The sequence below is a fragment of the Pituophis catenifer genome, unplaced genomic scaffold (genome assembly GCF_029215685.1).
Source record: "Pituophis catenifer annectens isolate HBS135680 unplaced genomic scaffold, rPitCat1.0.hap2 SCAF_1, whole genome shotgun sequence".
Classification (NCBI taxonomy): Eukaryota; Metazoa; Chordata; class Lepidosauria; order Squamata; family Colubridae; genus Pituophis; species Pituophis catenifer.
Window position 1 is genome coordinate 236,223,881 of NW_027256881.1, and position 24,568 is coordinate 236,248,448.

At 39.1% G+C, this 24,568-nt stretch overlaps 1 protein-coding gene across 2 annotated transcripts; it reads left to right on the forward strand.

Annotated features, from left to right (window-relative positions):
• Window positions 1-773: 773 nt before the first annotated feature.
• On the forward strand, window positions 774-14,997 carry SERPING1 (serpin family G member 1). 2 transcript variants are annotated; one of them, XM_070931245.1, is made up of 9 exons: window positions 774-1,131; window positions 4,033-4,143; window positions 4,359-4,472; window positions 5,850-6,222; window positions 7,745-7,882; window positions 10,087-10,290; window positions 11,120-11,262; window positions 12,671-12,890; window positions 14,389-14,997. In XM_070931245.1, exons 1-9 carry the CDS (start codon window positions 1,072-1,074, stop codon window positions 14,637-14,639), a joined length of 1,614 nt encoding a protein of 537 aa, XP_070787346.1. In that variant the 5' UTR covers window positions 774-1,071; the 3' UTR covers window positions 14,640-14,997. The 2 variants fall into 2 exon arrangements, with proteins under 2 accessions (XP_070787346.1, XP_070787338.1); XM_070931237.1 differs by lacking the exon at window positions 4,033-4,143 and having other exon boundaries at window positions 776-1,131.
• The last annotated feature ends 9,571 nt before the right edge of the window (window positions 14,998-24,568 follow it).

The following is a 24,568-nucleotide window of genomic DNA, read 5'->3' on the forward strand; positions in this document are numbered from 1 at the left end:
AGATTTAATACCTATAATTGAATAGGAATATAAATCCCATATGTATCATAGCATTTTGCTACGTGTTTGCAACCGAGGATCATGAAGTGCAAACTGGATATACACAGATGAATGATTATGAGACGTGGAGTTTTTTAACCGTGCTGATACTTCTCTTCATAGAAATGGTTTCCGTTTAAAAATCTGTAGCCTATGGGTTGCCTTTTCAGATTAAGTTTGCAGTTGCAAAATGTCATTTACTGAATTATCTTCCCAGTTCAAGAGCCCTCTCAAAACAAAGTTAACAATAATAATTTTTTAACACTATGCAAAAGCCTTTACTTGATTTAAGGTTGAGCCATTTTTTTAAAAATAAGTTGCGAGAACACAATAAGCAGTTTGCAGTCACAGCTTGTTATTGTTTACCTATATATTATCTTTCTTTTTTGTGCATGATAGAATATTCTGCAGGCTGACCCATGACTATTCTTTTATCCCCGCCCTCTTGATTTACGGGAATTCTGATTGAGAGGAGAATCAATCACCTTTAATTTTTAACTGATTACGTTTAAAGCCAACCAATGGACTGTTCATAGTTGTCTAGATTTCACTTCCTCTTGTGCCATTCTCTCAAGGTAAGGTAATATATGTCACAACTCTTTGGTTCTATTACCTACAGAAGTTTGCAGAAAGAAAGTTGCTTCTTGTTTTTCTTCCATTCAGAGAACTTCCTGTTCCCCCTCTTTGTTTGAAAAAAAATTCTCTTTATTTCATCATATTTTTCTAATTATTTCTTTTCAGCAAGATCTGCTGGAGTAATGGAATTCCCCTAAAGAGAGTGAAACTAAGTTGTGCTTAATCACGTGATCAGAGATTGCGAAAAATGGGAGAGAGGAACTTGCCAAGAGCCAGAGAAGAACAACAAGGAGTTATTTGAGACGGAGAGAATAAGTGGCTGCTCTTCAGAATTCCTCCGGCAAGAAACTGTTTTGATACTTTTCAAGGAAGAAGATCTGAGACATAGGAGAGAGGCCTCTATCTTTGGTTGGGATTAAAAACGAGAGTTATTTATTTGGTAGGCTTTCTGCCACCATGAAGACCTGGCTGATCCTTCTGTGTTTGGCCATTATGACCATATCAAGTCTTCAGCAGGTGAGTGCCTGTTATTTACCTTATTAAGAGCAATGGAGAAGATTTAAATTTTTATTAGATTTCTAAGAGTATGCAGCATCCTAATATTGATTGTTGGGATAAAATTAGAGCGATCACAATCACAAAAGAAAGCCAAGGTCATGGGGGCAAACATCTGGGAACGAAGTAGTGCTGATGGGATCTGCCCTGCTTTTCGGGGGGGGGCTTTAAGCTGGTATAGGAAACCCCCTTCTGGGCACCACCATCCATTCCCATTTTTCAGCAGGGCTATAGAAGAGAATGGACAATGAGAATCTGACTTTGTCATTGGCATCTACCAATGTAATGCCTTACCAATGCTTTTATAATGCTTGTTGGTTATTATATATGCTCTTCCTACGTACAGCTTTAGTGATGAAAGTTCTAGCCTTGTAGAGCTCAGAAGATAGTTTGAAACAGGAGAGAAAACTGCATTCTGGCAGTTTATGTGTTACTGATTCTGTCACCAATAAATGCTTTGCAGGAGTGTGTGTGGGGGGGGTATTCTTCTGACTATGAGGTCTTCTTATGGCCATTTTCTGGTTATTAGTTCTTGTAGTGTGTGAAGGTTCTTTGCTTTCCAAGGACTGGATATGCCGCAGCATATCCAATCTGTACATAATGCTTTACTGCACCACACACTTTCCCCAACAACTCTACCCTTCTAGGACTTGCGAGTTACTGCTGCCACTCAATCCTTTATGCTCGGTCTTTCAATACTCAGTCCTATAATGTTCAGTTCAAACAAAAGTCTTGAAATGTATAAAGTAGTAAACAATCGTTAACTTTTTCCGAAAGGTTCTGCAGTGGTTGGGATGAGGTGCTGTTTCAGTGTGGTTGCTCTTTTTTTGGTGAACTCCGAGCAAAGTTCCAAGCTCCAGGCAGGAGTCTCATCAGGATAGTCTGCCCCAACGTAGTTTGTGATTCTGGCAATTGAACCCTCTTGCCTGCTTGTAATAGCCACCAGTTTCCAGATGTTGCCCCTGCTTTCCTGTTTGTACGCCATTCAATTATCACTCTTCCTCTTACACACTCCCCTCGACCTCAGCATTTGCTTTGGTAAGGTAAGGGCCTGGGTCAGGTGAAGCTGCCCCTAGACATCAGCACACCCTTAAAATGCCAGAGTGTGGCTCCATTATCACAGGCAGCTGGACACACTGGCTTGGATGCTTGTGAGTAAAGTTGGGAGTGAATGTATGATTGCATAAGGGAAGTGGTGGTGGGAAGCATTTTTCTCCGGCTACAGCTCTTTTCCAGAGCACAGAGAGCAACCCCAACTTCACTCCCTGATGGGGCAAAGGATTAGGCAGCCCATTTTGCCTATTCCGTTATCGGTCATAGCCAGCACTGAATTTCCTTTGCAGCACTTGTTCCTGCAAAAATAGTTATTGATCTGAACGTCCCCCCCTCCCAGAGTCCTCCTCTGTGCCTAGCCTAATTGATAAGTCACAAACATGGGGGAAAGCTGTGGGGTGAGTGGGAAAGGAGCACCCCCCCCCAATGATTCTCATGAGCCCACCTTCATACCTGTCACCTCTTCCCAACACAAATCTAATTACTGTTGAAAGAGCACTAAACTCATATCCAAAACTAGCCTGGATGACAGGTTGAAAATGTGAAGGAAGTGCACATTATGAAACTGGAGGGGCACCTCCATATTTATAAACTGTTAGGCAACTGAACAGCTGGCTAAACCCATTGCTCAAAGCATTGGCCTTTATTTTCCCAACCCATCCAACCATACATTAGAGAGAGCAATTGCTGGATGATCTCCCACTAGCAGATTGTATTTAATAGTAGGGGAAATAACACCAGAAAAATGCACCAATTGCTTTCCTTAATTTGTCTTCATTAAAACTGGTTTTTTTAAAAATTTGATTTATATGCCGCCCTTCTCCGGAGACTCAGGGCGGCTTACAATGCGTTAAGCAATAGCCTTCATACTTTTGTATATTTATACGAAGTCAGCTTATTGCCCCCACAAACTGGGTCCTCATTTCACCTACCTTTGAAAGGATGGAAGGCTGAGTCAACCTTGAGCCTGGTGAGATTCGAACTTACAGTAATTGCAGACAGCTGGTGTTAATCACTATGCTTTTAGTCTGCTGAACTAAACCAGGCTCCAGCATGTGTTGCTGTTAAGGACAGCAACACATACTAGTCTTGCATTGCAGCTCAATAGGGCTCAGATATCAGGGCAGTGTCGTTTATATCAGCACACTTTTCTGCCAACTCATGGACTGGAGAAATGTACATTAACATGCCCAAGAGAAACAGTCCCTAGTTAACTCCCTAGAGAGGAGCCAAGAAGCCAATAGGATTCCTAGTTCAGGTCCTTTGTGACCTGACACTGCCACCTCGTGGTTCAAATCAGATTTTCAATGTCTTCTAGGACAGGGCAAAAGAAGAATGGAATGGAGAATAGAATAGAATAAAATGGCATGGCATGGCATGGCATGGCATGGCATGGCATGGCATAGCATAGCATAGCATAGCATAGCATAGCATAGCATAGCATAGCATAGCATAGCATAGCATAGCATAGCATAGCATAGCATAGCATAGAATATTTATCTCAAAGGAGAGTGTCCGAATTTAAGATCATCCTCTCCATGAATGAAGAATGAACAAGAAAACCTCAGCCTGTTGTCAGCAAATCTAAGTCTGTCTTTTAAGGATAAATTATTAGGGTGAAATAATATTCTTTCTTCAAGTATTGAAGATTTGAGCGTTGACTGTTAAAAATTGTTGAACTATCAATTTGTTAACCAAATCAGGAAGAAATGTTGATATAAGAAAGGCATGGTTAGTATTTAGAGTTTAAAAGGAAGAATATGCATTTAAATAACAGGGATGTATTTCTCCATCACACCTTACATCAAGGTTGCATCCAGAAGAGAAACAGTTGCTGAGAGGACTGAAGAACCTAAAGTAGTCAAATGCCAGGATGAAACCAGATGGCAGAGGTTCTTGTCATGGATTTTGGGGAGGAAGGTGGTGTGAAAATCCAGATCACAATTGTGTTAATTCTATCAACTAACACATTTTTGTTAATTCTCCAAAAGCACGTCCTCTAACTTTTCCTCCAAACTTTGAGCTAAAAATTAACATAATACAACTAACTTCTCTTTTAAATCAGAAAGAAAATGTATTGTTTATGATGAAAGCAGACCACATTGATTTATCTAATGAGGATTTATTTTTCTAAGACACCTTGCATCAAAGAAGATAATAGAAACGATATAACACCCACTCCCTTTCAAGACATTGAGAGAAGTGAAGAAACTGAGAATTCAGATACTGGTACCAACTCTGAATGCAACGTAAGTTTGGGGAGAAGAACTTGGATTATCAAGTGTGTTAGCTAATGGAGATCAGAAAAAGGAATTTTTAACTCAGATTTCTTTTGCATTGAAAATAATAGTGGATTTATTTTAAAAATTTAGCTATTTTACTATCTTAGGCATTACTAGCCAACAGCATTTTCATTCTGTTTTAGAAACATTATTGATAACTTTCAAACTATTAACCATATGGTCATGAAGAAATAAAAGAAAAAAATATTTATTTGCTCTGGTCAGCATGCAGGAGAAGATACGTATTTTCTACATCTCAGAATCAAAAATTTAGAAAGAGTCATTTAAGGTAAAATGTCTAATCTGCTCACAGCAATAATCAGTGTCCAGAATTGTCTAATTCTGCAAATCCATTCTCCTGCAACTTTTCCCAGGAGAAAGCAATGAAAGCAATGTAGCAGGCTGTCAGCCTGTTGAAAGACCTAATTTGAACTGAACTTAAACTTCTAATTTATTTTCTTTTGTTTTAAGGAACAAGGTATTGAAGTTTAATCTTTTAGAGTTCCTTTTATATGAAACTTTTTCCAAAACTGATTATATATCAAACCCATCTAAACTGCAAAATGTCAAAACATTTAATTGTGACTACTATGCAATATAGTGCCGAATATGCTTATTTTTAATTTAAAATCTAGGTATTTGGAGCAGTGGTGAAATGTAAAATTTGTTACTACTGGTTCTGTGGGCGTGGCTTGGTGGGGGGGGTGTAATATGGTAATATGACTGAGTGGGCGTGGCCAATTTATTTATTTTTTTTACTTTTAAAACCATTTTATCTACAACCTCTTCGGCTGAGGAGGTTGTAAAAAAATGCTTTTAAAAGCCTCTGATGATCCCAGCTGACTTGCCTGATTGGCAGAGGCTTTTTTTTTTTAAAGCCTCTGATGATCCCAGCTGACTTGCCTGATCAGCAGAGGTTTTTTTTCCTTTTAGAAACATTTTTTCTATAACCTCTTCGGCGGAAGAGGTTGTAGAAAAAATGCCTTTAAAAACCTCTGATGATCCCAGCTGAGCCGCGGGATCATCAGAGGCTTTTTTTTTTACTTTTAAAAGCATTTTTTCGGCCAAAGAGGTTGTAGAAAAAATGCTTTTAAATTTTTTTTTTTAAAAAGCCTCTTATGATTGCGCGGCTCAGCTGGGCATGGGGGGAAGGCAGGGATTTTTGCTACCGGTTCTCTGAACCACCCGCCTCCATCGCTACCGGATCAGGTGATCCAGTCTGAACCAGGAGCATTTCACCCCTGATTTGGAGTCAGAAAAAGTGCCAATCATTTTTGCTTTTACTGATATATAATTCATATGTGTATAAATGTAATCCACTATTACAATATCAACATTTTATAGGCGACTTCAGATAAGATTACACAAGGACCAATACACAAGGAAAATGGAGACAATGGAGAAAATGATACTCCGGATCCAGAACTTTCAAATGACAAAAAAGAATCTGCTGAGGTTCCAACAGAAGGACCAACTACAATAAATACTACCCCCATTCCCACAGTGTCTGATACCAGTTGTCCACCCAATTTATGCTCACAGCGCTGGAAACCATGGCCTACATGTGCTCAATCCACTCCAGAAGATGAACAGAAGCTGGCTGAGGCTCTATCCAGATTTTCGCTTGAGTTCTATAAAATAGCAATCCAGAAAAATGATGGTAACATGGTTTTCTCACCCCTTAGCATCATAACAACGCTTTCCAATCTCCTATTAGGTAAGAATACACCATTGGGACCTCTGCATCATTTTCCCCCCCTTACCTGGAGGATCTGAAGTGCAGTGTGAGTGGGTCTCCTTTGTATGCTTCAGTATAAAAATATATTCATATCTTTTCATAATTTCTTAAATATTATGTTTCTCTAAAAAGTAAGTTATGAAACATCCCTCCTGTCATACGCATCCAGTGGTGAAATCTACTTACCTTTGCTACCAGTTTGGGCACGCTCCTGCGCGGGAGCACCTTTTCTGCGCATGCACAGAACCTTCTGTGTATGTGCAGATGGTTAAAAAATGGGATATAATGATGTCCCAGCGGGCGGCCGGAGCCTCCTGCCATCACCGCTACCGGTTCGGCAAGCCCGATAGAACCTGGGGGATTTCACTGCTGTACACATCCCTGTTTCAAATAGCATTGTTAATATAGTAGATACATTTCTGTCTTCCAATCTCATTCTTGCTATGAGAAAGTTATAGTATTAAACTCCGGGCATCTTCATTTAAATTAAGGAAAAAGTTCCTATCTTTCTAGAAATGAGTCAGATTCACTTAGGAATCATTGGCAACCTAAATAAAGCTTTGGACAGATTTTTCCAGCATTTGTTCAGGATATATTTGTCTCTATATTGTGTCAGGCTACTAAGCACAATATATTATTCTGATTACTATTGCTGAAAATCCATGGGGACACAATTCATTTTTCACTAAAAGGTTTTGCTCCAACAATCAAATTCCTTTGATTGTTCAAAGGATTGTTGACTTGCCTTCATTTGATCCAAACTGTTTCACCATTTTTGTCTAATTTCTTTCCTTCTATGAGGCCTTCAGAACAACGAGTCAATGCTGCAAACTGAACCTCTTGTTCTCTGGTCTAAGGAGTTTTCTGCTCCTCAGAAAACAGTCAGATATCACCCAGATATCTTGGGCTACAGCGCCAACAATTTTTTGCCCATTGGCCATACCAGCTGAAGCTGATAATGTTAAGGTCCAAAATATCTTAGGGCACTTGAATGTCTTACTATATGTGAGAAGAAACAATTGCCGTACTTTCACTTAATCCACATCTCAAACGCTGGCAACAACAAGGTGGCAAACCGATCTCATTGTCACACTAAATCATCCAGTGGTTAGTGATTAATGTCACATGAGTTTAATATTCTCTTTGCTTGGAATTGTGTTAATATAGCTGGAAAATGTATCCTCTACCTGATTAACAAAAAGAAACACCAGTACTGGTGTTATCCATACAATGTGAATATTCAAATGTGGCTTTGCAATATGAAAGTTCATTAAAGTGAAGGGTAAGATTTACTAAAAGATAGACCTTTGTCTAGATCTCAGAATCAAGCCCACGAGTTACACTTGGCAGCCTTGAAAAGTAATTGTCATAGCAAAGGCACTGTTATAAAATCCAAGAATTTGGGAGTTGAATGATTAAATAAGTAGGTTGCAGGAAAAAAAAATATGTGTTTTTGCACAATGACATATAACTCCTCCATACACATATCTTTGCCATTCAGGAGCCTGTGATGAAACCAAAGATCGTCTTGAGAGTTTGCTGTTCTATCCTAAAGAATTTGCATGTGTGCATAGTCTCTTGAAAGTACTTGGCAAGTCCAAAGCCCTGACTTCAGCCAATGCGATTTTTTACCAACCAGGTGAGTAACAGTTGGTTAATTTTAACTAAATGCCTGATTTTTAAAAGTCAGTGTGTTCCCAAATGGAAAGGAAAAATCGTCTTGGAACGCAACTGAAGTCTGGCTTCTGCTGGAAATTATACTTGAGGCTCTCTTCATGTATCCATCAATAGATTAACACTCAAATCCAAAAATTATTTACTTCAGATTGTACAATTACATTCTGCAGAAGAATAAGATACGTTCTGCCAGATGTTCAGTCTCATCACTAGGTTAAACTCTAGACCAGTCTACCTTAAGGGAGATTCCAAGATAAAATTGCAAAAGGCCTTTTTTAGCCTGCTTTCAGTTTAATGAGCAAATGCTAGAATGCCTTCCCTAACTTATTACCCTTTGGGGCTGTAGTTCAGTGGTGGGTTTCAAATTTTTTTACTACTGGTTCTGTGGGTGTGGCTTGGTGGGTGTGGCTTGGGAAGGATATTGCAAAATCCCCATTTCCTCCCGATCAGCTGGGACTTGGGAGGTGGAGAATAGATGGGGGCGGGGCCAGTCAGAATTTTTACTACCGGCTCTGAACTACTCAAAATTTCCGCTACCGGTTCTCCAGAACTGGTCAGAACCTGCTGAAACCCACCTCTGCCGTAGTTCCCACAGTTGTTTTTAAAGTTTGAAAAAAATAACTTATTATAATTGGATTTTTAGCTAATAAATGTTACTGGTAATAGTTTTTTTTTAAACTATCCATATATTCCTAAAACCCTGCAAAAAGGTTTGTGTGTGTAAGTATGGTATAAGCATTTTTGAATTTTGAACTTTTAAATATTATTATAACCATGTTTTCTTTGCCCCTTTGACAGACTCAGTCCAAAAATAATTTTAGCATGTTTTTAAAACATACAAATATAAAATACGGCAAAAGAACAAAAGTGAAGGCACAGTAATTTAAACTATTATGCTTCTCCTTTCTTCTTCTAGTGACATTTTTGGACTTATTATGATTGAACATTTTTGTGGCTGATTTTCCCTTTTTTGAGCATCTATAAATATATGTTTTTTACCTAGATCCATAAGCAGGATTCTATTTAATTGCTGTTTATAGATTTGAAGCTAGGGGAAGTTGATTATTCAGATCATTTCCCGTAATGCTAATCTATAAATAGCATACTAGTCATAGAACATAGAATGATATGGTTGGAACTTGGAAGGTATCTTGAAGGTCTTCTAGTCTAACCTCTTGCCCATTCTGGACAAATGGCTGTCCAGTCTCTTTTTAAAAACTTCCGGTGATGGAGCACCCACAATTTGCAGACACAAGCCATTCCACTGATAAATTGTTCTCCACTGTCAGGAAATTTCTCCTAGATTGAAACTCTCTTAGATCTTAACATCTATTACTTCTTGTCCTGTCCTCAAGTGCTTTGAATAATAAGTTGACTCCCTCTTCTCTGTGACAGCCCCTCAAATACTGGGAAAATGCTATAATATCATCCCTTAGTCCTTCTCTTTGTTAAACTAGACATACCTAGTTCCCTCGTTCATTCCTCATATGGTTTAGCCTCCAGACTCCTTATCATTTTTGTTGTTCTTCTCTGCACTTTTTCTGTTGTCTCAATATTTTTTTGGTATTGTGGTAAAACCAGAATTGGAAGCAGTATTATCACTTCAAGGGATCTTGAAACTAACCCTCTGTTGAAGCAACTTAGGCTCCATTTAGCCTTTTTGGCAGCTGCAGCACACTGCTGGCTCATACTTAAGTGCTGGTCTACTAGGACACCTACATCAACTCTCACAGTTGCTTATCTAAATGGATAGGTGTTCTGTTACACTTTCTTGTCTGTTTTGAGTTTCATTTCTGTTCTGTCTCCTACGATGCTGCTTTTGGTAGGTTGGGCTATTGTTTCCTTTTGCACAGATGCAAAGAATGAGTTAATGCTTTCTAGATTTGTACTTCCAAAGGAAATTCTATAGCTTACTAAGGAATTGATTATAATTCTCATATAAGAACCGCCTTAAAAAGCACTCTTCTGATCCCTTGAAGAAAATGAATTAATGACAGTATAACATATTCTCTGTAAATGAGTCACAGTTGGCAACCATCCATCTTTATCTTTTAAATGAATAGCGAACTGTAAAATCTTAGGAGAAGAAGAATTATAATTATTTGTATTGTAAGTGGTACATGCCTGCTATTTCATTTTTTTTTAATCTACATTTTTGACATGCAGCACTTAAAATGGGCAGTGGATTTCATAATCTAACAAGTACATTCTATCAAACCAAGCTGAAGCTCCTTAGTAACAACACCTACCAGGCAGTGACTGATATCAACTCATGGGTGAGTGAACGTACTGGTAACAAGATCAAGAAGCTCTTGGATGACCTAGATCCTGATACCCAAATGGTGCTCCTCAACGCTGTCTACTTCCACTGTAAGTAAAATATTTGTAGGGATTCTGCCCTTGACATCTAACTCTCTCTGATTTCCTGTAGAAGGAAAGTGCTACAGAAAAGGGGGGGGCAGTTAATCTAGAACTCACTGCCATCATCATTTTCTCCAGAAAAAATAAATAAATAAATAATTGTGTTCTTTGTACTGTGCATAATGTGTTGCTGGATCTGGGATTAAGAGTGGCAATCATTAAAGGATTAAAAATATAGCCACCCAGTTATATTGTTATAGAGTTATTATGTTATTAAAACACATACAGAAATTCAATGTTCAGATATTGGCACGTGTTGGTTAGTTTGTGCAAGGCAATTGTAATTGGCCTCAGTGTGGTGCTTCATGTCCCAGAGACAATATGATTGATCACACTTCATAACACCAGAGGCCTCATATGGCAAATCCAGTATCTAAAGAGCCTTTTTCACCAGTATTGCATAAGATTCATCTGGTACTTCCAGTAGCTGAACTGCTGAATGAAATCTAGAGCAATATGAAGTAAAGCAAATGTCAGCCTTGCTTCCTGTTTGTAAGTGGAGAAGGAAGATTGCTTCTCAGAGCAGATTGCTTCTCAAAGGTATGGTTTGCGTGAAGTTTTGTCAAAGCAAAGAAAACTTTTGAAGCTTTGTACAATCCATTGTTGAATTATTTTTACAAAAATTCTAACAAAAGAAGAGAAACGGGGAGTGGGGGCGGGAGGGGACTGTGACAATACTACTTTCCATGCTATTTTAATTACCTTCCTTAATTCTTTAAGGAATTTCCTTAAATAATTAAGGTTCCCTCTTATCCAGTTTTTTTTTTAAACTTTTCAGCCAAATGGAAAACTATATTTAAAAAAAAGAATACAGTCTTTGAAGAATTCCACCGTCCTGGTCTCTCTTCCATCAAGGTACCCATGATGACCAGTAAGAAATATCCAGTGGCTTCCTACTTTGACTACAATTTGCAAGCTAAGGTAATGTGCACATGACAGGGACAGCCTCTTTCAAGTCCCTTTTATCTGATCCATGCTTTCTATGAAGTATTCACATTCCATGAATTCCTTGACAGATAAATTCTAACAAGGACCTAGGAACAGTGGTGAAATGTAAAATTTGTTACTACTGGTTCTGTGGGCATGGCTTGGTGGGGGGGGGGGGTAATATGACTGAGTGGGCATGGCCAACTTTTTTTTTTTTTTTTACTTTTAAAACCATTTTTTCTACAACCTCTTCAGCTGAAGATGTTGTTTAAAAAATGCTTTTAAAGCCTCTGACGATCCCAGCTGACTTGCCTGATCGGCAGAGGCTTTCTTTTTTTTTTTTTTTAAAGCCTCTGATGATCCCAGCTGACTTGCCTGATCGGCAGAGGCTTTCTTTCTTTTTAAAAACATTTTTTCTATAACCTCTTCGGCCAAAGAGGTTGTAGAAAAAATGCTTTGAAAAGCCTCTGATGATGCCAGCTGAGCCGCGTGATCATCAGAGGCTTTTTTTTTTTTTTACTTTTAAAAGCATTTTTTCAGCCGAAGAGGTTGTAGAAAAAATGCTTTTAAAAATTAAAAAAAAAAGCTGCTGATGATTGCGCGGCTCAGCTGGGCAATGGAGGGGGCAGGGATTTTTGCTACGGTTCTCCAAACCACCCGCCTCCATTGCTACCGGATCGGGTGATCCGGTCCGAACCGGGAGCATTTCACCCCTGCCTAGGAAGTAAGACTTTTCTATCACAACATCTGCCCTCTGGAATCCCTGGCTGGTAACATTTTGTAAAGCTTTTAAAAGGTGGCTATTTTCCCATCAGGGATATGGGAAGTTAATTGGTTCTGGGAAATTGATGTGTCATCTACTGATGTTTTATGTGGTTCTCATATATATATACACTGCTCAAAAAAATAAAGGGAACACAAGCAGAAGACATCCGAGATCTGAATGAATGAAATAGCCTTATTAAATACTTTGTTCGTTACCTACAGTAGTTTTGTGTTCCCTTTAGTTGTTTGAGCAGTGTATAAACTACTGTATGTAAAGAACAAAGTATTTAATAAGGCTATTTCATTCATTCAGATCTCGGATGTCTTCTGCTTGTGTTCCCTTTATTTTTTTGAGCAGTATATATATATATATTGTTTAGTTACATTTGAATTTTTAATCCTTTTTAGCTGCTTAGAAATATAAAACAAAAATAAAAAGTAAGCATGAGGACAACAACAAAGGCAATTCATTTAAATGCAAACCCCAGACTGCCAGGAGTTTGATGATCCTCACCGGCTCACTATTCTTTTCACTATTACAGTGAAAAGAAAGGGAAATGAATGCTTTTATAAGTCGAAGAGAATGGGAATTTGGGAGACAGAGTCACTAGAGGCTGATGGATATTTGCTTTGTCAGGTTGGCCGGTTTCAGCTGCATGACAATTTGAGTTTGGCGATCCTCATCCCTCGCTCCCAGTTCACAAGCCTCTCTGAGATAGAGGAACGTCTCACTGCAACAGCCATCATGTCCACTCTGAACATGCTGGAGACCTTGCCTTTGAAGCCAACAATAGTAACTCTACCAAAATTTAAGCTGGAATCATCTCAGGATCTTACCGAAATCATTGGGGAAATGGGTAAGAAAAATTAAGAACTTAAATCAGTGGGAACATTAGAGATCATGAGGACAATATATTTGCTTCTTTCAAGTAACAGTAACAGAGTTGGAAGGGACCTTGGAGGTCATCTAGTCCAACCCCCTGCTCACATAGGAGACCTATACTAGGGATTCCAACCACCGAACTGCCGACCTTTCTGATTGACAAGCTCAGCATCTTAGCCACTGAGCCACCTAGCCAATGGTGGGGGGGAAAAAACATCCTCGGTGCCAATCTTAGGCATATTTAATTCACTTCAGTTATATAGCTTTATTCTGAGAAGAAATAGCCATCATCTCTTTTGCTCCTAGAGGGGTCTTTTGGCGTCATCCAAAACAGATATTCTCAAAAAGGATACCTGGCACTGGCATTGCTCAAAACCTACTGGAAATAAATCATTTTATTTTCTCTTTCCCATATTTTCTTCTTCCTTGAAAAAGTGAAGCTAATTAGGGCTCACATCTCATCTCTACTGCTGCGATTATAGGTAGTCCTCAATTTACAACCACAATTGGGACCAGATTATCTGTAGCTAAACAAAGCAGATGTTAAGTGAGTCTCACCTGATTTTATGACGGTTTTTGCTGTGATTGTTAAGCGAATCCGTATTGTTGCCAATTGAATCACAAATCCAGCTCCCCCTTTTCTTGTTGGAAGCCGGCTGGGAAGTTTACAAATAGTGATCACATGACCCTGGCAACCATTGTAAATACATTCTGGTTTCCAAACACCCGAATTTTGATTACATGACCATGGAGATGCTACAACGGTCGTGAGTGCAAGCACCAGTCATAAATCACTTTTTTCAGTGCTGTTGCAAGTTCAAATGGTCAGTAAATGAATGGTTGTAAATTGAGGACTACCTGTAACTTTGAAAGATAATGAGGAAATAGAAAAATGGCTCTGTTTTCAGTGCAGTTCTCTTGAATAATAGAAAATTATTAGAGTTGGGGAAAGGAAAACGCTTTTGAGACTTTTAGGGTTGTTTTAATGTTAGTCATTTTGTGAGAGGATACTTGGAAAGATGGCTGTAAAAGAAAAAGAAGAAGAAAATAACAAAAAATAAAAAAATAAAAACTATATATCACGCGCATAAACATTAGGTAATAGAAGTTGACAATACAGTATTGAGCCTTTAATTAATGTTTAATTAAATAGGAATTATTCTAACTGGGAGACATTGCAGAATGAGATTTACTTGCCAATATGTGTCACAGAAAGATCAATGAGGGAAGGCATTGCTAGTTTTTAGAATAGTGTTTTACAAATAAATGTCATAATTCCTCTTTAAATAATTCTGGGAAAGCAGCACACCTCAGCTATGTATAAGCATGTAATATGGAAATTTAGATTTAGTTTAGTTTAGTTTAGTTTAGTTTAGTTTAGTTTAGTTTAGTTTAGTTTAGTTTAGTTTAGTTCTGTTTTTCTTTCAAATGTTGAGCCATTTCTTAGGCATTCTTTCAACGTTTCCTTTCAGATTTTGGCCTTTTCTATGATGCCGATTTGTGTGGGATGGCTCCGGGTGAAGCCGTAGCCATGTCCAGTGCCAAGCACAAGGCTGTCCTACAAGTCTCGGAGGAGGGAGTAGAGGCAGCTGCCGCAACAAGCGTCAACTTAGCACGTACAGCCACAGTCTTTGAAGTGCAACAGCCGTTCATCTTTTTGTTTTTGAGGGATCATAGGGTCCCAGTCTTTATGGGACGTGTCACCAACCCACTGGAACCATAACTTTTCCATGTCCTCCCAACTTCCATTAATGGGACAAAACCAGCTTGCAGATTGCCCTAGCTAGCTCAACCTGAAAAATATAATCAGGAGGTTTGTGGAACTGTGATTCCATGGAGCACATTTATTTAGCCTCTTCCATTAAAAGGTTCTTTTATCTTTTCATTTTATCTTTTTTAAAAAAGATCTGTTCCCTACTTCTGTGTGTGTTTTGCATATTCTTTTGCATCTATGAGCCCAAGAGAAATCCACCTCATTTATGCCAGGCATGAAGTAAATGAGAGGGGCTCCACCATGTCTGTATGTTTTACCTCTTCTATCCCTGTTGGTCTTCTAAGAAATAAAGTATAATTGTATTGTCTCCTTGGACTGTTATTGCTGTATCTCAGACTAAGATTTGCTGGAGAGAATTTGGCAGGGGTGGGTTCTAAATTTTTTTACTACCGGTTCTGTGGGCGTGGCTTATTTTGTGGGCATGGCTTGATGGTGATGTGACAATTATTTAGGATTTAGCAGAGGTACTGGTCTACCAGGCTTTTAACTGCTAGCAGAGCTGTACCGATCTACCCATTTATTTTTTGCAGGCACTGGTCTACTCATGTATTTTTGCAGGCACTGGTCTACTCATTTGTTTTCTTTTACCACTGATTAGCAGTAGGGCGGCCCTTTGAAGCCCTGTGGCAAGAGTTTAAACAGTTTTTTTCGCTCTAGCCATCAGCTGGGACTCAGGAGGCAGCAATAGATTGGGGGTGGGGCCAAATAAAAGGTAAGAATAACACGGGGGGACGCGGGGGGCGGGGGGGCAGAACCGATTCGGTGACATCATATCATCACCGTTATCGGCTCGGGACAACCAGGCCGAACCGGGAGGAACCCACCACTGGAATTTGGGGTAAAAGATTTTTGACAGTACCCATTATCATATAGCCAGGTCTACCATGATGACCTCAGAACCTTAAAACCAACTCTCAGTGTGCATGATTATATATGAACTGGCTAATTTGGAGATCTGAACCAATCTTTTTCTCGCTCAACAACATCTGAATTTGAAATTGGAGTAAAGTTGAAGTTTCATCTAAAGCAGGGTGGTTGGAAGCTTGTGAGTGATTTGTGCTCACTGAAGGGAATCTCTGCCTTGCCTTGCCCCCTAAGTCCTAGCTCTTCCCTCCCCAGCTGCCAGCTATTCCATTCCTGGAGCCTGAACTGGAAGTTTGCATTTATACCATTCTCTTTTCCCAATGCAACCTTCCGGGTAGCCTTCAGAGGCCGCCCCAGGTAGACCACACTGCAGTAATCCAAATGGAAAATTACCAAGGCATGAGTGACTTGAACAAAGCCTCCTAGTCCAGGGAAGGGTGCAATTGGTACACGATGAATCTGTGCAAATGTGCTGCCCCCCTGCTCTTTGAGCAGGAGACATATGAGTCTAGTAGGAGGACTCCAAATTGCATACTAACATGATTTGGGAGATTCCTACTCTGTCCAGAGTCAAAAATGAAATCTGGGCATGGGTGGCCAAAAGCCAAGAGCCACTCTTTTTTGCCAAGGTTGAGTATCAAAGCCAATTCCTCCCCACCAAGATCCTTGGCCAACACTGCCGTACTATCAACAGTCCATCTAGGGGTGGAGTAATATCACCAGCAGATTGACGATACTGACAGATGACCACCCCCAACGGTTTCATTATGTTTAAAAGGTCAAGCAAAAGGCTGAAGCCCTAAGGCCACCCACATTGCGGTGCCCTAGGCCTTGACCTTCCCCCTTGCACCAACACTGAGGAAGTAGCTAGGAGGAAGGAGGAGAACCACCATCCCACTCTGAATCCCCGAAGATCATCCAGAACAATACTTTGACTTGGGGCAGTTGCTCTCACTCAGCCCAGCCCACCTCACAGGATTGTTGTTGTGGGGAAAATAGGATGAGGAAGGAAATCTGGGTATGTTCGCCACCTTGAATTATTTATAAAAATAAAGGTGGCATATAAATAAATGAATGGATTTAAAAAATTATCAAAAGTCACTGCTCCAGGAGGGCCAGAATGGTTGAACCACTCCCATCTCAAGCTCTCCAAAGATCATCCACAAGTGCAGCCAACATCATTTCAGTGCTGTACCCCAACCTCTACCCTGCTTGAAAAGGACCCAGATAATCTATTTTATTCAAGGCCCTTTGTATCTCTGTGCCAACCACCCCCTCAATGATCTTCCCTAAAAAGGGAAGATTGGAGACTGGACAAAGCTTGCCTAATATTGTGAGGTCAAGGGATGGCCTCTTGAGAAAGGGGTGGACCAACTGCCTCCTTCAGATCAGGCAGCCATAGGAGCACCCTCTTTGACAAAGAAACAATTTATAATATTAGCTCTTCCCATAATAACTGCCCTTAACCTCCCATCACAGCAACATGAAGCGTGTGTGGGGGGGAGCAGAGGGCAGGAGAGTACTGCCATCTTTAAAATTGCCCTTATAGACTAGAGGTGGGTTGCCCCTTTATGATCTGAGGACTTCAATTGAAAGCTGATCCACAGGTCATAAAGGGGCCATAGTTGCCCACCTGTGTTATAGGCACAAAGTAAGAGAGAGGCGAATTGCTGCTTGAGTAACTCAGAGGACAAAGCATTGACTGAACAATGAGTTTGCACATTCTGGTTGGTTTACAGGAGAGTGGAAACAGTGTTGTGTAAAAGTGTTCCTAAACTCGTTCTCACAAACAAGTGGGAGGAATGATTAAGCTGGGTTAAATTATTTAGACTGCAAATGGGCATTAGCCTAACTGTATGGTCTTCTAGGGAAAAAATAATAATTTCTCCCATTTCAGTGAGCCACTGAGGCTTGTTAGCAATGGACTATTGATATAATATTATTAATTAACAACAACCAGAGAGCAATGCTGTCTGAAACCTAGCCATAATCCTGGTTTCTTATGTTTTCAATTGCTTTTTTTTAAAGCATCCTTTTTTTCTAAATAAATAAACTGTATAGCTAGTTGCAATATTCCAACTCAAGAGCATTCATTTTATTTTGAACACTGTCTAAATTGGCTAATTTCAGGATTATCACTTATGCCAATGTAGCTTTCTTAAGATTTAGCAAGCATCATTTCTATAATCCTACTGAGAAAGAGCATTGGCTACATTAAGTACTACTTGTCTGCCTGATATTTATGGATGAATATGAGACTAACACAGCAGGATGAAGGTACCTGAATAAAGTGAACTCCTACTATTTTTCTTTCTGAAAGAGAGATGCAATTTTCTGTGAACCATTCACGCTATTATCTTGAAAGTCTTTCAAGACTTCCAAATAAATAGTTATTTCACTATCAAACTTTATGATGAGGTAATAGGTGGGATCACTCATGGAATTATGGAATTATATGGAAGCAACTGATTAGACAACACAGCAATGTACATACATTATTTTAGTCAGTAAGAATGTTCAAATCAATCTTAGGAAATTTCTATTCCTTTGAGAAACACAGTGCAACCAACTACTTAGAAAAGAATCCAAGTTTATTTTAAAAAATGTTAAAAGTTTTGTACTCTATCCTTACAGATACCAGAGAACATAATGGCTAACCAAACAAAAATATTTATTACTATTATTATTATTATTATTATTATTATTATTATTATTATTATTATATTTATATATAAATAATCAAATAACAAAAATCAATTCAGCTGCTTTCATCTCTAAGTTGCACATTGTGTCAACTTTCCTGAAGCATTTACTTCATTCCAGATGAGAGCGAGCCATTAAACTCAACGAGACTGACTTCCTAAAAAGATATGTACAGTATTGCACTATTACAGATCATTTCTGCTTCTACAAAACACCGTTTCAACATATATAGAAACTGCCTTTCCACTATAACAAAGTATAAAATAAATGATGTCGATCTTTCCTAAGAAAACTTTGACCTCAGCTGCATGACCTAAGGCAATAATCATTCAGTTCCATCCTGCTGGTCATCTCAGCTACAAGAAAGGTTGAGCTGCTCCAAATATGCAAGCAATTCCTGGGCCAGGTGGGGTCCTTTGATGAGGTCCTGCCATCGGAGATCCGTGGAGGACCAGGAGATTCTGCAGTATGTGGTACACAAGGCTGAGGGGTGTGGCTGAAGAAAGAAAAAAAAATTACATGACTATCTATCTTTTCTCTAAGGAGCTTAAGACCCCCAATAACAATTCTATGAGTCTAGGTTGGACTGAGGAAGAGAGCACATAACCCAGAGTCATCTAATGAACTTCATGTTCATATGAACTTCTGAATTTAGGTTTCTCCTCCTGAGTCCCAATTTAATATTCTAAGAAGAGCCTTGGTGGTGCAGCAGACTAAACCACTGTTAAGTAACACCAGCTGCCTGCAATTACTGCAAGTTCAAATCTTACCAGGCTCAAGGTTGACTCAGCCTTCCATCCTTTTGAGGTAGGTAAAATGAGGACCTGGTTTGTGGGGGCAATAAGCTGACTTTGTATAAAAAAGAACACCACGGGGGGGGGGGGGGGGGCAAAAGCCCTACTAAGCAGGTATATACAAAAGAATGAAGGCTATTGCTTAATGCATTGTAAGCCGCCCTGAGTCTCTGGAAAAGGGCGGCATATAAATCGAACCAATAAATAAATAAATAAATAAATAAATAAATAAATAAATAAATAAATAAATAAATAAATAATAAATAAATAAATAAATAAATAAATAAATAAATAACCTGTACAAGAGAAAGAGTCAACTGTCCCAATTTACTTTTACAGATTCAGCAATGTTGAGTGTGAGGTAGGGTGAGATATGCAAATGAAATGGGAGAGAATCCTATTCAATGTGATTTTTTAAAAAGTCTGATTCTAGATAATCCCATTGTGGAGCTTGCTAAAATTTCCCAAATTTTTGCTCTAGGACCACTCTTCTTTTGTAACATGCAGAGACTGAAAGTCATTTTGGAAAACCAGTAATTAGGAACCACTCTTACCTTCATTTTTTTAATAGTATTTTCCAATTGATTGAGGTACTTCCGACAATATTCAATGCTGGGTTGCAGTGCCCTGGACTCTCCAACGATACCTGCAAAATGCTGAAAGCATCTGCTGTATTGGCACAACCGTGTATCCTGTGATACAAATGGAGGAAGGGGAGAGAGACACTAAGCAAGGACATTACTGGCCAGATTCAGGTCATTTCTTCATTGGTGATTTACAGTATATCCCTTCCTAGCATTAGCCTCATCTAACCACAGTGCATGTATAACAGTCATGAGGACAAGGCTTATATTTTTCAGTGGTGGCTTTTATGACATTAGAAGACTCTAAAAACCACTAGTGAAGAAATGTTTTAGCGACATTTTCAAGCAGAAGAAAAATCTTTGTCCTTGATGGGAACAAAATTCAGGGCCTTCATGAACTCATAAAGTCCTACTCTGGAGCTGCAAGAATACAAACCTTTCGCTTGTAACAATGCAACTCTTGCCAAGGATATCATTGCTTTATTCCAATAGCATCTGTGATTGAGAGGGAAGGTCTCTACACCTCATAGAAAGGAGCTGTAGGCTTGCCATCCAGTTAGAACAGATCTTCAGCTGATTATTTTTTAAAAAAACAGTCTCCAACTTCACAAATGCCAGGAACCTCAACAGTACTTGGCTCAAAGCACCCCATTTTCCCTGTGTACATTGCAAGGGTGAAATGCTCCCAGTTCAGACCGGATTGCCTGATCCAGTAGCGATGGAAGCGGGTGGTTCGGAGAACCAAGCAAAAATCCTTGCCCCCCCCCCCCATGCCCAGCTGAGCCATACAATCATCAGAGTCTTTTTCTTTTAATTTTTAAAAGCATTTTTTCTACAACCTCTTCGGCCGAAAAAATGCTTTTAAAAGTTAAAAAAAAGCCTCTGATGATTGCACGGCTCAGCTGGGATCATCAAAGGGATCGTCAGCTGATGATCCCAGCTGAGTTGCCTGATCAGCAGAGGCTTTTTTTCTTTTAAATACCTCTGACGATCCAAGCTGAGTTGCCTGACCAGCAGAGGCTTTTTTTATTTTAAAAGCCTCTGACGATCCCAGCTGAGTTGCCTGATCAGCAGAGGCTTTTAAAAGAAAAAAGCCTCTGCCGATCAGGCAACTCAGCTGGGATCGTCAGAGGCTTTTGAAAGCATTTTTTTACAACCTCTTCGCCAAAGAGGCAATTCTGAACTAAGTCTGTAGCAGCCTTCAGGCTTATGAAGCAGCTTCTTCCCATCTATTCAAATGCCTTCTTACCATATCCACCAACTGGTCTCTGAAACCACCAGTACATACAGGTCCTCTTAACTCTCTAACTCCAAAGCCTTCATCCTGCAAATTAGAAAAAGAAGAACAAAGCCTGGATTAAAGAATTGGCCGTAAGTAATTTCAGTTGTAAAAACAGTAATGAATGCTTTTCATTCCTTTGGTTCATGATAAAGATAATCTTCTAGTTGTGATCTCATATTCCTAAAGGCTGACCTTGTATTATCCACACAGAAGAGGGGGGATGTCTCCTGGCTTGAAGCAGGATTTGTAGAAGTACGAATGATCTTTTAGAAGGGGAAGAATTGCCCAGTAATAGCAATAGCACTTGGACGTATATATCACTTCACAGTGCTTTACAACCCTCCCTAAGTGGTTTACAGAGTCAGCCTATTGCCCCCAAACAATCTTGATTTTCATTTTACCGACCTCGGAAGGATGGAAGGCTAAGTCAACCTTGAGCCAATGAGAATCAAACTGCCGAACTGCTGGCAGCCGGAATTCAGCAGAAGTAGCCTGCAATACCGCATTGTAACCACTGTGCCACCACTTTAAGGGTACTTCCTCATGATCAAGTTAACATGCATTCCTCCCTTTCTTGAGTCAGTGGAAAATTAGGTTAGCAAGCATCTACTGCCCTGCTCACACAGCCAGGCTTCACTGTGCCTCAGCCACAAAGCTAGACAGTGATGCTTTACTCACAAATTCAATGCAGGATACTTTCAGAGTAATAATTGGTAGATTCCCTAGCTTCCTTTTCCCTTCTACTCAAAGTCTCCTACTAATGGGAAAAGCAACACCCTTTGGTCCTTATATGTGCCAGGACAGAGCTCTTGTTGCATCTCACCAGACATTTACCTAGATTTCTTGACTGAGTTAACAAAAAAACAATTGATCTACTAGGAGATCAATATTCCTTTGTCAAAACAAACCAACCAATTTTCCCAGTTAGGATATACTGGGCATGCAGATGGACATCTCTTTCCATCTACAGCCTACTCCTGTCTAACCAACCAGTCAGAAGATCACTAACACTATTATTACGATTCCTATTGCAGTGATTATTTTGCCATATGTCTATAGGACTATCATTCTCTTGAACTACTGATAGCTCTAGAATACAGGTAGTCCTTGACTTACAACCATTTGTTTAATGACCATTCAAAGTTACAAACTGTGCTCTCCCAAATGGAAAATGGATAGTTCTGTGGCAAAAAAAAAATCAGAATGGAGCTTGTAGGCAGGGGTGTATTGATCTCTTGGAAGACAGGCATTTGATCAGAAAGCACCTTCTGCACATGTTCAGCAATCTGTCTGCTAAATGCTGGAAATGCAACCAGACTCCAGGCACCTACTATTACATGTGGTGGACGTGCAGTAAAGTAAGAAAATACTGGGAGAAAATATATAACTGGATTGGAAATGATAACTGAGCAAAATATTGAATTTAAACCAGAAACATGTCTTTTAGGTATACTATCAGAAAGTTATGATAAAGCAACTATATATTTAGTGTACATATATTGACAGCAGCAAGAATTATATATGCTAAATATTGGGAAAATGTGAACACCCCATCAGACAAGGATATAATTAGGAAAATTTGTGCTGAAATGAATAGACTAACTTTAAAAATTAAAGATAAAGAAGACTCAGAATATTATCGGACATGGAATACATTTTATGAATGGATAGAGACAAGAGGTAGAAATGAGAGAAAGTAAGAATATGAATGTTAATAATTGTTAGTATGGAAAATAAAGATGTATTAAAACCATAATTATAGTAAGGGATAAAAATGTAAATAAGCTAATGTAAGAAGAAATTTAGTTTACGTTTTTTGGTTACACTATTATAATTAATGGTATTATATTATTATTATAATTATTACCATAGTTTGTATGTTAAGATTTACTATCAATATTTTTTTTGCTCTATTTGTAAATGTTATCCTGACAAGGCACTGTCTTTCAAAAATGCTTATGAATAAAAATTTTGAAAAAAGAAAAAAGAAAGCACCTTCTGGGAAATCAATATATCTATCAAAAGCAAACAATTCAACAAAAAAAGGTATGTAAATTAAATGGTAGCTAATTTTTCTCACAGCCAACCCAAAATGGGCTTATGGCTCTTCTGCTACAGGCCTGAAAAGGCCAGTTCTGCAAGCTCTGAACTTTTCTGTTTTCCCTGCTTAGCCTTCTTTTGAACTCCAGCTTTTTTGCTAGCTCTTGATAAAGAAAATAAAAGACACTGGAGGGAGAGAGGCATATCTAATGTGGGTAATATATGTTGGGCTGATGCTAACACCCCTCCCTCCCCAGAAGCACAGAAGACTATGCTTCTATCAGTAAGGACAATGAAGCTTTTCACATTTAATATACCTTGAAATTGCTGCTGCTCGTTGTCAGCTTACGCAAAAATACTACTACAGTACACCATGCAACTTCATCCACATGAGGACAAGGTGATGGTATGTCTTTACCCTAAATGGTAAAAATGTTGCCAGTTCCTACAATAGTTAAGTACATGAACCTTAGTCGAGCAGAAGGCACAATTCATGGGAGAAGAAAGAGCCTACCATCAGCTCTTGTACGTACCACTAAGGTCTTGTAAAAGTCCTTCAGGCTCTTCTTCAAGCGATTGATGATTGAGATAGCATTGGGCAATTCTTCCAAACAGGTGGGTCCAGGTCCAATGGGGCAGCCTTGAGATAAACTCCAGCCAACAGCCATCAATGACATCAGCAATACCAATTTTTGCTGTCCTACAGGATGTGAGCATTGAACCATTATGAGATGCCATTAAAGCTAACTGTACAGTACAACTATAAGTGCTTTTTTGCATGAGTGCTGGTCATTAGATGGACTCAGCCAGATTTACTTTCAAATACCCAAAGGGTTGCATTTCCACAAAAGTGCCCAACATCAAAATTAGTCTTCTTCAACTGACATCTTATAGATACATTGGAACTTCGATTTTTGGAGTTTCCATCCATCTCAATGCATATAGAGGCTGTCAGATAGGAGCAGGGTGATGATAATACAATGGAACATAAAATTGCTAGTTGAGGGACAAGGAGTCTGCCACCATTTGAAATTACTGATTGCCACCATTCCATGACAGAGTTGAACTGGTGTATGTCTGGCTTAGCATAATTTATTTGAAACCATGGTAAAACTATGGTGGTACTCTCTTTGCAATACTGAGGCTTTCTGGGGATGGTAGATTCATGCACCTATTTTGAGGTACCTCTTCCTCTTTCCATCTCCTGCAACTTCAGCCACTCAAACACATCTTTCTGAAGGAAAGAAAGTTTGATAACTTTGTACTCCCCCCCCCCTTTTTTTTTTCTTCTTATTCTTCTTTTTTTTGTATTGGACCACACAAATATATAAAGAATTAGATGTGAAAGGAGATATAATTTATTACATGTTTCTTTGCGGCAAATTAAGAATTGGGGGAAATGTTTCTCCAGGCCCTGTAGCAACTCAATTTAAAACAGTGATTTTTTTTTTTTACTTTTTATTCTTGGGATCAGGAAGTTAATGGAAGTGAAGATGTCATGATATGGCTTGTCACCAAACTGAAGGATTGAGTAGTAAAAATTGTGACAGTGTGAAAGTGCCTGAGAAATTACTGCACTGAAGAACATTCAACAAACTCTCTTTTCATTTC

Excerpts from the sequence above, each read along its gene's own strand:
- SERPING1 (XM_070931245.1), top strand. The coding sequence starts at position 1,072 with ATGAAGACCTGGCTGATCCTTCTGTGTTTGGCCATTATGACCATATCA. Across the intron at positions 4,144-4,358 it reads CATGGATTTTGGGGAGGAAG|ACACCTTGCATCAAAGAAGA; the intron begins GTGGTGTGAAAA and ends TATTTTTCTAAG. Across the intron at positions 10,291-11,119 it reads CAACGCTGTCTACTTCCACT|CCAAATGGAAAACTATATTT; the intron begins GTAAGTAAAATA and ends TAAACTTTTCAG.